General features: G+C 38.7%; 1 protein-coding gene across 1 annotated transcript in view; it reads right to left on the bottom strand.

Annotated features, from left to right (window-relative positions):
• The window catches only part of stab1 (stabilin 1), a 174,734-nt gene that overhangs the window by 101,222 nt on the left and 55,333 nt on the right, over positions 1-18,179 (bottom strand). Inside the window, exons 19-25 of the mRNA XM_055917813.1 lie at positions 17,816-17,908; positions 15,021-15,107; positions 8,675-8,786; positions 7,797-7,983; positions 6,057-6,150; positions 4,086-4,244; positions 1,870-1,965 (exon numbers count right to left, since the gene is read on the bottom strand). Of these exons, the coding sequence (XP_055773788.1) occupies positions 1,870-1,965; positions 4,086-4,244; positions 6,057-6,150; positions 7,797-7,983; positions 8,675-8,786; positions 15,021-15,107; positions 17,816-17,908 (828 nt within the window). The remainder of the gene's footprint in view (positions 1-1,869; positions 1,966-4,085; positions 4,245-6,056; positions 6,151-7,796; positions 7,984-8,674; positions 8,787-15,020; positions 15,108-17,815; positions 17,909-18,179) is intronic.

Here is an 18,179-nt window from a genome sequence, read left to right as displayed (position 1 = left end):
ATATGCTTATATGGCTGGTTAGAAATCAAGCTACACGGATCATGATAAAGAGCGGCTAATATCTGAGAGGAGACGGAGGTTTAAAACAGACAATCTGAGAGGAGATGGAGGTTTAAAACAGACAATCTGAGAGGAGATGGAGGTTTAAAACAGACAATGTGAGAGGAGACAGAGGTTTAAAACAGACAATCTGAGAGGAGACGGAGGTTTAAAACAGACAATCTGAGATGAGATGGAGGTTTAAAACAGACAATCTGAGAGGAGACAGAGGTTTGAAACAGACAATCTGAGAGGAGACGGAGGTTTAAAACAGACAATCTGAGAGGAGATGGAGGTTTAAAACAGACACAATCTGAGAGGAGATGGAGGTTTAAAACAGACAATCTGAGAGGAGATGGAGGTTTAAAACAGACAATCTGAGAGGAGATGGAGGTTTAAAACAGACAATCTGAGGGGAGATGGAGGTTTAAAACAGACAATCTGAGAGGAGAGGGAGGTTTAAAACAGACAATCTGAGAGGAGACGGAGGTTTAAAACAGACACAATCTGAGAGGAGATGGAGGTTTAAAACAATATGAGAGGAGACGGAGGTTTAAAACAGACAATCTGAGAGGAGACAGAGGTTTAAAACAATATGAGAGGAGATGGAGGTTTAAAACAATCTGAGAGGAGATGGAGGTTTAAAACAGACAATCTGAGAGGAGACAGAGGTTTAAAACAATATGAGAGGAGATGGAGGTTTAAAACAATCTGAGAGGAGATGGAGGTTTAAAACAGACAATCTGAGAGGAGATGGAGGTTTAAAACAGACACAATCTGAGATGAGATGGAGGTTTAAAACAGACAATCTGAGAGGAGACAGAGGTTTAAAACAGACAATGTGAGAGGAGACAGAGGTTTAAAACAGACAATCTGAGAGGAGATGGAGGTTTAAAACAGACAATCTGAGAGGAGACAGAGGTTTAAAACAGACAATGTGAGAGGAGACAGAGGTTTAAAACAGACAATCTGAGATGAGATGGAGGTTTAAAACAGACAATCTGAGAGGAGACAGAGGTTTAAAACAGACACAATCTGAGAGGAGATGGAGGTTTAAAACAGACACAATCTGAGATGAGATGGAGGTTTAAAACAGACAATCTGAGAGGAGATGGAGGTTTAAAACAGACACAATCTGAGATGAGATGGAGGTTTAAAACAGACAATCTGAGAGGAGACAGAGGTTTAAAACAGACAATGTGAGAGGAGACAGAGGTTTAAAACAGACAATGTGAGAGGAGACAGAGGTTTAAAACAGACAATCTGAGATGAGATGGAGGTTTAAAACAGACAATGTGAGAGGAGACAGAGGTTTAAAACAGACAATCTGAGAGGAGATGGAGGTTTAAAACAGACAATCTGAGAGGAGATGGAGGTTTAAAACAGAGGTTTAAAACAGACAATCTGAGAGGAGACAGAGGTTTAAAACACACACAATCTATTTTAGAAGAAATAGAGGTTTAAAAGATATAGATTTAAAACAGACACAACAGCTTATGCCAAATGGCATTCCAGTCTATTGCATAAACACTATAAGAGTCTGTCCCAAGTGGCCCCCTATTTCCACAGGGCTGTGGTCTAAAGTAGTGTTCTATTTAGGGAATAGGTTGCCATTTGGGACGCACCCACAAATACAATAAATGACTGTGTGGGGAAAAAAGGTGACAATGTGGTCCCGTGTGGCTCAGTTGGTAGAGCATGGCGCTTGCAACGCCAGGGTTGTGGGTTCAATTCCCACGGGGGGACCAGGGTTCAATTCCCATGGGGGGGGACCAGGATGAATATGTATGAAATTAAAAGGTGCCAGGTAAATGAAAGACAGGTACGAACCAGAGAATGGCATCCTCCATTGTTTTTCTGACAAGGGTTGATGAGATCACAGACTGTCCCATCCCCCATGTAACCCCTCTTACAGGTACACTCACTCTGAGAACACAAGAGACAGGTAAGGGGTTACATGTCCATCTGTCTGTCTAACCCCTCTTACAGGTACACTCACTCTGACAACACAAGAGACAGGTAAGGGTAAGGGTGTTTGTCAATCTGTCTGTCTAACCCCTCAAACAGGTACACTCACTCTGAGAACACAAGAGACAGTCTTTGAGGTACTAGTAGTAGTTGAAGTATAAAACGTTATTATCCGTCAAAGGGACACTGACTTCAGAAAACATTAGGAACACCTTAGTATTGAGTTACTTCAGTGCCTTGTTGCAAACAGGATGCATGTTTTGGAATACTTTTATTCTGTACAGGCTTCCTGCTTTTCACTCTGTCATTTAGGTTAGTATTGTGGAGTAACTACCATGTTGTGGATCCTACCTCAGTTTTATCTTATCACAGCCATTAAACTCTGTGCCTGTTTTAAAGTCACCATTGGCTCTCAGTTTTTCAAAATTCCTGACATTTAATCCTAGTAAAAATTCCCTGTTTAAGGTCAGTTAGGATCACCACTTTTTTTTAAGAATATGAAATGTCAGAATAATAGCAGAGAGAATTATTTATTTCAGCTTTTATTTCTTTCATCACATTCCCAGTGGGTCAGAAGTTTACATACACTCAATTAGTATTTGGTAGCATTGCCTTTAATTTTTTAAAACGTGGGTCAAATGTTTCGGGTCGCCTTCCACAAGCTTCCCATAATAAGTTGAGTGAATTTTGGCCCATTCCTCCTGACAGAGCCTGTGTAACTGAGTCAGGTTTGTAGGCCTCCTTGCTCGCACACACTTTTTCACTTCTGCCCACAAATGTTCTATAGGATTGAGGTCAGGGCTTTGTGATGGCCACTCCAATACCTTGACTTTGTTGTCCTTAAGCCATTTTGCAATAACTTTGAAAGTATGCTTGGAGTCATTGTCCATTTGGAAGACCCATTTGCGACCAAGCTTTAACTTCCTGACTGATGTCTTGAGATGTTGCTTCAATGGATTCACATAATTGTCCACCTCATGATGCTATCTATTTTGTGAAGGGCACCAGTCCCTCCTGCAGCAAAGCACCCCCACAACATGATGCTGCCACCCCCATACTTCACAGTTGGGATGGTGTTCTTTGGCTTGCAAGCCTCCCCCTTTTTCCTCCAAACATAACGATGGTCATTATGGCCGAACAGTTCTATTTTTGTTTCATCAGACCAGAGGAAATTTCTCCAAAAAGTACCATCTTTGTCCCCAATTGCAGTTGTAAACCGTAGTCTGGCTTTTTTAAGGAGGTTTTGGAGCAGTGGCTTCTTCCATGCTGAGCGGCCTTTCAGGTTATGTCGATATAGGACTCGTTTTAGTATGGATATAGATACTTTTGTATCTGTTTCCTCCAGCATCTTCACAAGGGCCTTTGCTGTTGTTCTGGGATTGATTTGCATTTTTCGCACCAAAGTATGTTCATCTCTAGGAAACAGAATGCGTCTCCTTCCTGAGCGGTATGACGGCTGCGTGGTCCCATGGTGTTTATACTTGCGTACTATTGTTTGTACAGATGAATGTGGTTCCTTCGGCATTTGGGAATTCCTCCCAAGGATGAACCAGACTTGTGGAGGTCTACAATTATTTTTCTGATGTCTTGGCTGATTTCTTTTGATTTTCCCATGATGTCAAGCAAAGAGGCACTGAGTTTGAAGGTGGGCCTTGAAATACATTCACAGGTACACCTCCAATTGACTCAAATGAATGTCAATCAGCCTATCAGAAGCTTCTAAAGCCATGACATCATTTTCTGTAATTTTCCAAGCTGTTTAAAGGCACAGTCAACTTAGTGTATGTAAACTTCTGACCCACTGGAATTGTGATACAGTGACATAATCTGTCTGTTAGCAATTGTTGTAAATATTACTTGGGTCATGCACGAACTACATGTCCTAACCGACTTGCTAAAACTATAGTTTGTTGACAAGAAATTTGTGGAGTGGTTGAAAAACGAGGTAATGACTCCAACCTAAGTGTATGTTAACTTCTCACTTCAACTGTATGTGTTACTGGCAATGGTATTACCCATTAGACTAGCCTCAGGTACTAGCAGCAATCTGTTTAGCAGCAGAACCATACATAACATACCTGTCCTGGGCCTAGAGACCTGCAGTCTGCATCCTTATGGCAGCCACCTCTGGTCTCCAGGAGACAGTTGTCCACCTCAGTACAGACCAGGCCGTCACCTGTCCAGCCCTCGTTACAAACACACGACACGTTAGCTGGCCCTGAGGACTCACACTGAGCCTGAGGAGAGAGATGGACATACGACACACTACACGTTAGCTGGCCCTGAGTACACACACTGGACCTCAGAGGAGAGGGGTATGGTAACACACTGGACCTCAGAGGAGAGGGTAACACACTGGACCTCAGAGGAGAGGGGTATGGTAACACACTGGACCTCAGAGGAGAGGGTAACACACTGGACCTCAGAGGAGAGGGGTATGGTAACACACTGGACCTCAGAGGAGAGGGTTATGGTAACACACTGGACCTCAGAGGAGAGGGTAACACACTGGACCTCAGAGCAGAGGGGTATGGTAACACACTGGACCTCAGAGGAGAGGGGTATGGTAACACACTGGACCTCAGAGGAGAAGGGTATGGTAACACACTGGACCTCAGAGGAGAAGGGTATGGTAACACACTGGACCTCAGAGGAGAAGGGTATGGTAACACACTGGACCTCAGAGGAGAAGGGTATGGTAACACACTGGACCTCAGAGCAGAGGGTTATGGTAACACACTGGACCTCAGAGCAGAGGGTTATGGTAACACACTGGACCTCAGAGGAGAGGGTTATGGTAACACACTGGACCTCAGAGGAGAGGGTAACACACTGGACCTCAGAGGAGAGGGTAATGGTAACACACTGGACCTCAGAGGAGAGGGTTATGGTAACACACTGGACCTCAGAGGAGAGGGTAACACACTGGACCTCAGAGGAGAGGGGTATGGTAACACACTGGACCTCAGAGGAGAGGGTAACACACTGGACCTCAGAGGAGAGGGGTATGGTAACACACTGGACCTCAGAGCAGAGGGGTATGGTAACACACTGGACCTCAGAGCAGAGGGGTATGGTAACACACTGGACCTCAGAGGAGAGGGGTATGGTAACACACTGGACCTCAGAGGAGAGGGGTATGGTAACACACTGGACCTCAGAGGAGAGGGGTATGGTAACACACTGGACCTCAGAGGAGAGGGGTATGGTAACATACTGGACCTCAGAGGAGAGGGGTATGGTAACACACTGGACCTCAGAGCAGAGGGGTATGGTAACACACTGGACCTCAGAGGAGAGGGGTATGGTAACACACTGGACCTCAGAGGAGAGGGTAACACACTGGACCTCAGAGCAGAGGGGTATGGTAACACACTGGCCCTCAGAGCAGAGGGTTATGGTAACACACTGGACCTCAGAGGAGAGGGGTATGGTAACACACTGGACCTCAGAAGAGAGGGGTATGGTAACACACTGGACCTCAGAGGAGAGGGGTATGGTAACACACTGGACCTCAGAGGAGAGGGGTATGGTAACACACTGGATCTCAGAGGAGAGGGGTATGGTAACACACTGGACCTCAGAGGAGAGGGTAACACACTGGACCTCAGAGGAGAGGGGTATGGTAACACACTGGATCTCAGAGGAGAGGGTAACACACTGGACCTCAGAGGAGAGGGTAACACACTGGACCTCAGAGGAGAGGGTAACACACTGGACCTCAGAGGAGAGGGGTATGGTAACACACTGGACCTCAGAGGAGAGGGTAACACACTGGACCTCAGAGGAGAGGGTAACACACTGGACCTCAGAGGAGAGGGTAACACACTGGACCTCAGAGGAGAGGGGTATGGTAACACACTGGACCTCAGAGCAGAGGGGTATGGTAACACACCAATACGATTAACGTCCGTTAACTATTCCCAACACCCGATTGAGAGATTCCTGTAATCAGGAAGGACTAAACAGGAAATCCATATGGGCCTTGGTAAAAACGTGAGCACTAAATAGGGAACAGGGTGCCATTTTGGCAGGGTCCCGAGTCTTACGTTTACGTCACAGCCTCCTCTGTCAGCCTTCAGGCAGGGGTTGACCAGGATGCAAGAGTGTCCGTCTCCTTCATACCCCGACATACACTCACACCTGTCACACACAGGGACACACACATCTGTTACACACAGGGACATACACTCACACCTGTCACACACAGGGACACACACATCTGTTACACACAGGGACACACACATCTGTTACACACAGGGACACACACATCTGTTACACACAGGGACATACACTCACACCTGTTACACACAGGGACACACACATCTGTTACACACAGGGACACACTCACACCTGTCACACACAGGGACACACACATCTGTTACACACAGGGACATACACTCACACCTGTCACACACAGGGACACACACGTTAACAATGTAGATATAGATAATAATAGCATAGACAATAGTATAGATTATAATATAGATAATAATATAGATGATGATATAGATAATAATATACATTATAATATATATTATTATATAGATAATACTACTATAGATAATAATATATATTATAATATAGATGATATAGATAATAATACTATAGCTAATAATATAGATAATAATATACATTATAATATATATTATAATATATATTATAATATAAATACTACTAATATAGACAATAGTATAGATATTATAATATAGATAATACTAAAATAAACAATATGATAGATTATAATATATATTATATAGATAATAACAATATAGACAATAGGATAGATTATAATGTATATTATATAGATAATAATATAGATTATAATATAGATTAAATAAATAATAATAATAATATTTAAACATTTAATAAAAAAATACAAGAAGTAGATATAAGTTGAAGAAAAACACACACACACACACATCTGTTACACACAGGGACACACACACATCTGTTACACACAGGGGCACACACACATCTGTTACACACAGGGACACACACACATCTGTTACACACAGGGACACACACACACATCTGTTACACACAGGGACACACACACATCTGTTACACACAGGGACAGACACACACATCTGTTACACACAGGGACACACACATCTGTTACACACAGGGACACACACATCTGTTACACACAGGGACACACACACATCTGTTACACACAGGGACACACACATCTGTTACACACAGGGACACACACACATCTGTTACACACAGGGACACACACATCTGTTACACACAGACACACACACACACACATCTGTTACACACAGACACACACACACATCTGTTACACACAGGGACACACACACATCTGTTACACACAGGGACACACACACATCTGTTACACACAGGGACACACACATCTGTTACACACAGGGACACACTCATCTGTTACACACAGGGACACACACACATCTGTTACACACAGGGACACACTCATCTGTTACACACAGGGACACACACACATCTGTTACACACAGGGACACACAGGGACACACACACATCTGTTACACACAGGGACACACAGGGACACACAGGGACACACACACATCTGTTACACACAGGGACACACACACATCTGTTACACACAGGGACACACACATCTGTTACACACAGGGACACACACACACACATCTGTTACACACAGGGACACACACACTAGTAATGGGGGAAAGCATCTATGAAGTTACGTTACTGACTGAGACCCTTGGAGCACTGACTGAGGCCCTTTGCTCCACTAGCAATAAGTAAGCTAAGTAAGTAATACTGACGTGGTATGGCTGCCGACGAAGCTGCAGAAGGCGTGGACATGGCAGTGTTCAGATAGACCATCAGAGTTACAGGCCTTAGCCTCCTTATCACAGTAGTTTCCAGAGTAACCCTCCAGGCAGGAGCCCCCTCTACATGCACCCTTACTGCCTGGGCGGTTATCACAGACACCATGGTGACAGCGGCAGTCTGGAGACGACGAGGGGGGGGGGGGGGGGGGGGGACAAAGAGAGGAAAGAGGGAGACAGAGAAAGGGGGAGGGGGGACAAAGAGAGGAAAGAGGGGATACAGAAAGAGGGGGGAGGGGGTAGAAAGAGGAGAGAGGCAGGGACAAAGAGAGGAAAGAGGGGAGACAGAGAGAGGGGGAGGGGGGACAAAGAGAGGAAAGAGGGGATACAGAAAGAGGGGGGAGAAAGAGGAGAGAGGGAGGGACAAAGAGAGGATGGAGGGGAGACGGATAGAGGGGGGAGGGGGGAGAAAGAGGAGAGAAGGAGGGACAAAGAAAGGATGGAGGGGAGACGGATAGAGGGGGGAGAAAGAGGAGAGAGGCAGGGACAAAGAGAGGAAAGAGGGGAGACAGAGAGAGGGGGGAGGGGGGAGAAACAAGACATGGAATCTTAAGTTAGATTTGACCATGATTTTCCTTTAGTTTATAATCAAGGAGATAAATGTGAAATGGCTCCTTCTATGGTACACCACGTCTGGGCAGCTCCATATGGGGATTAGATACAACAGGACTGGAGAAATAATATTAAGTGTCCCAAGTGGCATCCTCTTCCCTATATAGTGCCCTACTTTTGACCAGAACCCTATGGGCCGTGGTCAACAGTAGTACACACTATAGGGAATAGGGCACTATAAAGTGTAACTCAACACCCACCCTGGTCACACTTCTCTCCGTGTTTGTTGGGGTCGGAACAGATGTGACAGGCGATCCCCTTGAAGCCCTCCTCGCAGTGACATGACCCGTTACCATGGATACCATCAAAACACTACACACACACACACACAGAAAGGTCACAGGTCAAAGACATGGAGACAGAACGTGGTGATGGTTAAAGATAATATATACTGTATATATATATATATATATATATATATATATATATAATACTATTATAGATAATAATAATAATATAGATAATAATAATATAGATGGTAATATAGATAATATTAATAATAATAATATAGATAATAATAATATAGATAATAATAATATAGATAATAATAATAATAAAGATAATACTTTTATAGACCATAATAATAATAATATAGATAATAATATACATACTAATAATACAGATAGTAATATAGATAATAATAATGTAGATAATAATATTATGATAATAATAATATAGATATTAATATAGATACTATTATAGATAATAATACTATAGATAATAATATAGATAATAATATTATGATAATAATAATATAGATAATAATATAGATAATAATATTATGAAAATAATAATATAGATAATAATATAGATAATAATAATATAGATAATAATATAGATAATAATATTATGATAATAATAATATAGATAGTAATATAGATACTATTATAGATAATAATACTATAGAAAATAATATAGATAATAATATTATGATAATAATAATATAGATAATAATATAGATAATACTATTATGAAAATAATAATATAGATAATAATAATATAGATAATAATATTATGATAATAATAATATAGATAGTAATATAGATAATAATAATAATAATAATAATAATATAGATAATAATATAGATAATAATAATATAGATAATAATATAGATAATACTATTATGATAATAATAATATAGATAGTAATATAGATACTATTATAGATAATAATACTATAGAAAATAATATAGATAATAATATTATGATAATAATAATATAGATAATAATATAGATAATACTATTATGAAAATAATAATATAGATAATAATAATATAGATAATAATATTATGATAATAATAATATAGATAGTAATATAGATAATAATAATAATAATAATAATATAGATAATAATAACATAGATAATAATATTATGATAATAATACTATAGATAGTAATATAGATAATAATAATAATAATAATATAGATAATAATATAGATAATAATATTATGATAATAATAATATAGATAGTAATATAGATACTATTATAGATAATAATACTATAGATAATAATATAGATAATAATATTATGATAATAATAATATAGATAATAATATAGATAATAATATTATGAAAATAATAATATAGATAATAATAATATAGATAATAATATTATGATAATAATAATATAGATAGTAATATAGATAATAATAATAATAATAAAAATATAGATAATAATAATATAGATAGTAATATAGATAATAATATAGATAATAATATTATAGATAATAATATAGATAATAATATTATGATGATAATATTATAGATAATAATATAGATAATAATATTATGATAATAATAATATAGATAATAATATAGATAACAATATTATGATAATAATAATATAGATAATAATATAGATAATAATATTATAGATAATAATATAGATAATAATATTATGATGATAATATTATAGATAATAATATAGATAATAATATTATGATAATAATAATATAGATAATAATATAGATAATAATATAGATAATAATAATACAGATAGTAATATAGATACTATTATAGATAATAATAATATAGATAATAATATTATGATGATAATATTATAGATAATAATATAGATAATAATAATATAGATAATAATATAGATAATAATATTATGATAATAATAATATAGATAGTAATATAGATACTATTATAGATAATAGTACTATAGATAATAATATAGATAATATAGATAATAATAATATAAATAAGAATAATAAAGATAATAATATAGCTAATAATAATAATAATATATTTAAAATTTTGATAATAGAAACAATAATACAGATAATAATAACATAGATAATAATAATATAATTGATAATATAGATAATAATATAGATACAAATTTAGATAATACTAATATAGATCATTATAATATAGATACAAATTTAGATAATACTAATATAGATCATTATAATATAGATACTAATATAGATAATAATAACATAGATAATAACATAGATAATAATAATATAATTGATAATATAGATAATAATATAGATACAAATAATAATAATATAGATAATAATGTAGATAATAATAATAATATAGATAATAATAATGGTATAGATTATCATAATATATGTAATAATATAGATATTAATAATATATATAATAATAACAATAATAATATAGATCATAATATAACAAATAATACAGTTAATATAGATAATAATAATAATATAGATAATTGTCACACCCTGGCCTTAGTTATCTTTGTTTTCATTATTATTTTGGTTAGGTCAGGGTGTGACATGGGGAAGTTTGTGTGTTTTTTCTATTGTCTAGGGCACGGGTGTCAAACTCATTCCACGGAGGGCCTAGTGTCTGCAGGTTTTTGGTTTTTCCTTTCAATAAAGCCCTAGACAACCAGGTGTGGGGAGTTACTAACTAATTAGTGATGTTAATTCATCAATCAAGTACAAGGGAGGAGCGAAAACCCGCAGACACTCGGCCCCCCGTGGAATGAGTTTGACACCTGTGGTCTAGGGTGTTGTATGTTTTAGGGGGTTTAGTAGAGGAGATGGTTCAGTGTTCAGTGTAGGTGTCTAGGAAAGTCTATGGTTGCCTGAATTGGGTCTCAATTAGAGACAGCTGGTTATTGTTGTCTCTGATTGGGAGCCATATTTAAGGTAACCATAGGCTTTAGTTTTTGGTGGGTAATTGTCTATGTCAGTGTGTAGTGGTCAGTGTCAGCACCATTTTCTGTTTATATAGCTTCACGGTCGTCTGTTTGTTATTTTGTTTGTTTAATTGTATAGTGTTCGTTTGGTGTTTTTCCCTCTTCTTAATAAAGAGAAGATGTATTTTTCACACGCCGCGCCTTGGTCCTCTCTATCTCCCTGTGACGATCGTGACAATAATAATAATAATATAGATAATAATGTAGATAATAATAATATAGATAATTATATAAAAAGTAATAAAGATGATCATATAGATAATAATAATAATAAAGATAATTATATAGATATTAACAATATAAATAATAATATAGATCATTATATAGATAAAAGTATAGATTATTAGATTATAATAAAACATTTAATGAAACAACAGAAGAAGTAGATATAAATTGAGGAAATGCAAGAATGTACAGGTCAGGGCCAGTACCCTATTCAATGTGCAGGGGTATTGGAATGGTTGAGGTGTGTTCGTTAATAAAAAAGTGACTGGTAGCAGGAATATATACAGTTGAAGTCGGAAGTTTACAAACACCTTGGCCAAAAACATTTAAACTCCGTTTTTCACAATTCTTGACATTTAATCATAGTACAAATCCCCTGTCTTAGGTCAGTTAGAATCACCACTTTATTTTCAGAATGTGAAATGTCAGAATAATAGTAGAGAAAATGATTTATTTCAGCTTTTATTTCTTTCTTCACATTCCCAGTGGGTCAGAGGTTTACATACACTTAATTAATGTTTGGTAGCATTGCCTTTAAATTGTTTAACTTGGGTTAAATGTTTCAGGTCGCCTTCCACAAGCTTCCACGATAAGTTGGGTGAATTTTGGCCCATTCCTCCTGACAGAGCTGGTGTAACTGAGTCAGGTTTGTAGGCCTCCTTGCTCGCACACACTTTTTCAGTTCTGCTCACAAATGTTCTATGGGATTGAGGTCATGTGATGGCCACTCCAATACCTTGACTTTGTTGTCCTTAAGCCATTTTGCCACAACTTTGGAAGTATGCTTGGGGTCATTGTCCGTTTGGAAGACCCATTTGCGACCAAGCTTTAACTTCCTGACTGATGTCTTGAGATGTTGCTTCAATATATCCATATAATTTTCCTGCCTCATGATGCCATCTATTTTGTGAAGTGCACCAGTCCCTCCTGCAGCAAAGCACCCCCACAACATGATGCTGCCTCCCCCGTGCTTCACGGTTGGGATGATGTTCTTTGGCTTGCAAGCCTCCCCCTTTACCCTCCAAACATAACGATGGTCATTATGGCCGAGCAGTTCTATTTTTGTTTCATCAGACCGGAGGACATTTCTCCAAAAAGTACGATCTTTGTCCCCAGCTCCAAACCGTAGTCTGGCTTTTTTATGGCGGTTTTGGAGCAGTGGCTTCTTCCTTGCTGAGCGGCCAATCAGGTTATGTCGATATAGGACTTGTTTTACTGTGGATATAGATAGTTAATCTATACTGATTGAAGTGGATTTAACAAGTGACATCAATAAGGGACCATCGCTTTCACCTGTATTGACCTGGTCAGTCGTTGTCACGGAGAAACCAGGTGTTCATAATGTTTTGTACACTCACTGTATACAGCAGTCACGATAACACATGAAAACTCTCAGGAGGTAGAAGGGTTGGCATTTGACCATCAGGTGTTCCACGATCGGAGAATAATTGGTGGAGACTTCCTCTATAGACTTAGCTTATAGACTGAGCTTATAGACTGAGACTATAGACTGAGATTACAGACTGAGACTACAGACTGAGACTATAGACTGAGACTATAGACTGAGACTATAGACTGAGACTACAGACTGAGACTACAGACTGAGACTACAGACTGACACTTTAGACTGAGACTATAGACTGAGACTTTAGACTGAGACTACAGACTGAGACTTTAGACTGAGTCTACAGACTGAGTTTACAGACTGAGAATATAGACTGAGACTACAGACTGAGACTACAGACTGAGACTATAGAATGAGACTACTGACTGAGACTACAGACTGAGACTTTAGACTGAGACTACAGACTGAGCCTATAGACTGAGCCTATAGACTGAGAATATAGACTGAGACTACAGACTGAGAATATAGACTGAGACTACAGACTGAGACTACAGACTGAGACTACAGACTGAGACTACAGACTGAGACTACAGACTGAGACTACAGACTGAGACTTTAGACTGAGACTACAGACTGAGACTACAGACTGAGACTACAGACTGAAACTACAGACTGAGACTACAGACTGAGACTACAGGCTGAGACTACAGACTGAGACTACAGACTGAGACTACAGACTGAGACTACAGACTGAGACTTCAGACTGAGACTACAGACTGAGACTTCAGACTGAGACTACAGACTGAGACTACAGACTGAGACTTCAGACTGAGACTTCAGACTGAGACTTCAGACTGAGACTTCAGACTGAGACTTCAGACTGAGACTATAGACTGAGACTACAGACTGAGACTACAGACTGAGTCTACAGACTGAGACTACAGACTGAGACTATAGACTGAGACTATAGACTATTATCTACTGAGCTAGTCTGCACATATTTTATTGTTGATGAAGAGACAGACCACTCCCACTCTGGATTTCAAATTAAAATCAAATGTAAAAAATTGTCACATGCTTGGTAAACAACAATGTGTAGATGAACAGTGAAATCATGACTGACTGGGCCTTTTCCAACAACGCAGAGTTAAAGACAAGATCATTACAATAGAAATAGACACACAATGTTCCTAAATGTCCTGTCCGCTCGGTGAATGGAGAATCCATCGAGTTGGATAGCCATGGAGGGGGTATCTTGTCCGAAAGCAATGTTTCAGCACAAAAAAACGGAGAACATTGTAGTTACGAGAGAGTCCCGTTGATCGCATATCCGCGTTCAGAGGTCATCCGTCTTATTTTCAAGTGACTAGGAAACTGGGATGGACAGAAGTATGGTCTGGTTTTCCCTTCGCCTTAGTCTCACTTAGCTCTCCTGCCTCTTTTCCGCTGGCATTTCCTCTTGGGTAGCTCGACGATTGGGTCGGAGGTACCACAAAGAGCCCATGGCAGATGAGTTGAAGTCGAAGCCAGAATTTAGCTTAGTAACTGCCGACCTGATGTTAAAACGTTTTTGTAGATCATAAGAAAATATTGCGGATACATTGAAGATAAACGCCAAAAGAATCACAAAATAGGAAAGTTGAGTCGGCGTTTCGCAAGACAGCAACCAAAACAGTATGGCTCCGTCTTTCCATCTTGTGCGTGTGCGTGCGTGCGCGTGTGCGTGCGTGCGTGCGTGATCGTCAGACTGCTGAGAGAGCGATTTGTTAGTTAGAGAGAGTCTTTACTTACAGTGCCTTTGCCATAACAGGGTGTCTGGAAACCTCCCGTACACGTTTTACACTCAGGTCCATAGAAGCCACTGCAGCACTCTGCTCTCTGCAACTCAACAGCAACAAATCACTCACTGAGACTGCAGGGTCGCAAACGCACCCTATTCCCTGTGTAGTGTAATACTTTTGACCATGGCCCATAGAGCTCCATAGGGCTCCACAGGACTCCACAAAGCTCTGGTCAAAAGTAGTGAACTACTTAAAGAATAGAGTGCCATTTGGTCCGCAAGTCTGTTGTAATCCTAACCAAAACTATTTGTTAACGTCATGTTCGTATTTAATCTCTTTCTTTACTTTATTCTTCATTAAGAAGATATTGCTATAAACATACCAGACATATCATTCTCTCTCTACATGATGAATGAAAGAATGAAAAAGATACAGGAAATGAACCAAGAGCTGAGCCAGGAAATGAACCAAGAGCTTAACAAGGAAAACGAACCAAGAGCTGAGCCAGGAAATGAACCAAGAGCTTAACAAGGAAAATTAACCAAGAGCTTAACAAGGAAAATTAACCATTCGCTTAACAAAGAAAACGAACCAAGAGCTTAACAAGGAAAATGAACCAAGAGCTTAACAAGGAAAATGAACCAAGAGCTTAACAAGGAAAATGAACCAAGAGCTGAGCCAGGAAATGAACCAAGAGCTTAACAAGGAAAATGAACCAAGCACTTAACAAGGAAAATGAACCAAGAGCTTAACAAGGGAAATGAACCAAGAGCTTAACAAGGAAAATGAACCAAGAGCTGAGCCAGGAAATGAACCAAGAGCTTAACAAGGAAAATGAACCAAGAGCTGAGCCAGGAAATGAACCAAGAGCTTAACAAGGAAAATGAACCAAGAGCTTAACAAGGAAAATGAACCAAGAGCTTAACAAGGGAAATGAACCAAGAGCTTAACAAGGAAAATGAACCAAGAGCTTAACAAGGAAAATGAACCAAGAGCTTAACAAGGAAATGAACCAAGAGCTGAGCCAGGAAATGAACCAAGAGCTTAACAAGGGAAATGAACCAAGAGCTTAACAAGGAAAATGAACCAAGAGCTTAACAAGGAAAATGAACCAAGAGCTTAACAAGGAAAATGAACCAAGAGCTTAACAAGGAAAATGAACCAAGAGCTGAGCCAGGAAATGAACCAAGAGCTTAACAAGGAAAATGAACCTTGAGCTTAACAAGGAAAATGAACCAAGAGCTTAACAAGGGAAATGAACCAAGAGCTTAACAAGGAAAATGAACCAAGAGCTTAACAAGGAAAATGAACCAAGACCTTAACAAGGAAAATGAACCAAGAGCTGAGCCAGGAAATGAACCAAGAGCTTAACAAGGAAAATGAACCAAGAGCTTAACAAGGAAAATGAACCAAGAGCTTAACAAGCAAATGAACCAAGAGCTGAGCCAGGAAATGAACCAAGAGCTTAACAAGGAAAATGAACCAAGAGCTTAACAAGGGAAATTAACCAAGAGCTGAGCCAGGAAATGAACCAAGAGCTGAGCCAGGAAATGAACCAAGAGCTTAACAAGGGAAATGAACCAAGAGCTTAACAAGGAAAATGAACCAAGAGCTGAGCCAGGAAATGAACCAAGAGCTTAACAAGGAAAATTAACCAAGAGCTGAGCCAGGAAATGAACCAAGAGCTGAGCCAGGAAATGAACCAAGAGCTTAACAAGGAAAATGAACCAAGAGCTGAGCCAGGAAATGAACCAAGAGCTTAACAAGGAAAATGAACCAAGAGCTTAACAAGGAAAATGAACCAAGAGCTTAACAAGGAAAATGAACCAAGAGCTGAGCCAGGAAATGAACCAAGAGCTTAACAAGGAAAATGAACCAAGAGCTTAACAAGGAAAATGAACCAAGAGCTTAACAAGGGAAATGAACCAAGAGCTTAACAAGGAAAATGAACCAAGAGCTTAACAAGGAAAATGAACCAAGAGCTTAACAAGGAAAATGAACCAAGAGCTGAGCCAGGAAATGAACCAAGAGCTTAACAAGGAAAATGAACCTTGAGCTTAACAAGGAAAATGAACCAAGAGCTTAACAAGGGAAATGAACCAAGAGCTTAACAAGGAAAATGAACCAAGAGCTTAACAAGGAAAATGAACCAAGAGCTTAACAAGGAAAATGAACCAAGAGCTTAACAAGGGAAATGAACCAAGAGCTTAACAAGGAAAATGAACCAAGAGCTTAACAAGGAAAATGAACCAAGAGCTTAACAAGGAAAATGAACCAAGAGCTGAGCCAGGAAATGAACCAAGAGCTTAACAAGGAAAATGAACCAAGAGCTTAACAAGGGAAATTAACCAAGAGCTGAGCCAGGAAATGAACCAAGAGCTGAGCCAGGAAATGAACCAAGAGCTTAACAAGGGAAATGAACCAAGAGCTTAACAAGGAAAATGAACCAAGAGCTGAGCCAGGAAATGAACCAAGAGCTTAACAAGGAAAATTAACCAAGAGCTGAGCCAGGAAATGAACCAAGAGCTGAGCCAGGAAATGAACCAAGAGCTTAACAAGGAAAATGAACCAAGAGCTTAACAAGGAAAATGAACCAAGAGCTTAACAAGGAAAATGAACCAAGAGCTTAACAAGGAAAATGAACCAAGAGCTTAACAAGGGAAATGAACCAAGAGCTGAGCCAGGAAATGAACCAAGAGCTTATCAAGGAAAATGAACCAAGAGCTTAACAATGAAAATGAACCAAGAGCTGAGCCAGGAAATGAACCAAGAGCTTAACAAGGAAAATGAACCAAGAGAACTTACCTCAATAGTAGTGTTGCAGTATTTAGCACAACCTTTATTGAGCGTGGGGTTGAAAGGAAATACCTCATAGTCACAATCCTTCATGTGACTTTGCTGTGGTACAGAAACAACAATAAGTACTGTATCTTAATAGCAACAGAAGAGGGTCGTTAGCCTAGAACCAATATACATAGTTGTATCCTGTGCAGGCATTTGACAAAAAAGCAAACATTTGATTAGATTTGAGTGTAGATAAATCATTAGAAATATGTGTAATTGTTTATGAAGCTGGTATTTAAAAATAAATAAATAGTAGGAACTACTTTGTATAATAATACAGGCCATGAGCTGAATAGAGATGCAGACATGGAGCCACACTCAAAAA

This window comes from Salvelinus fontinalis, chromosome 3 (assembly GCF_029448725.1).
Source record: "Salvelinus fontinalis isolate EN_2023a chromosome 3, ASM2944872v1, whole genome shotgun sequence".
NCBI lineage: Eukaryota > Metazoa > Chordata > Actinopteri > Salmoniformes > Salmonidae > Salvelinus > Salvelinus fontinalis.
This window is presented reverse-complemented; position numbering and strand designations above follow the sequence as displayed.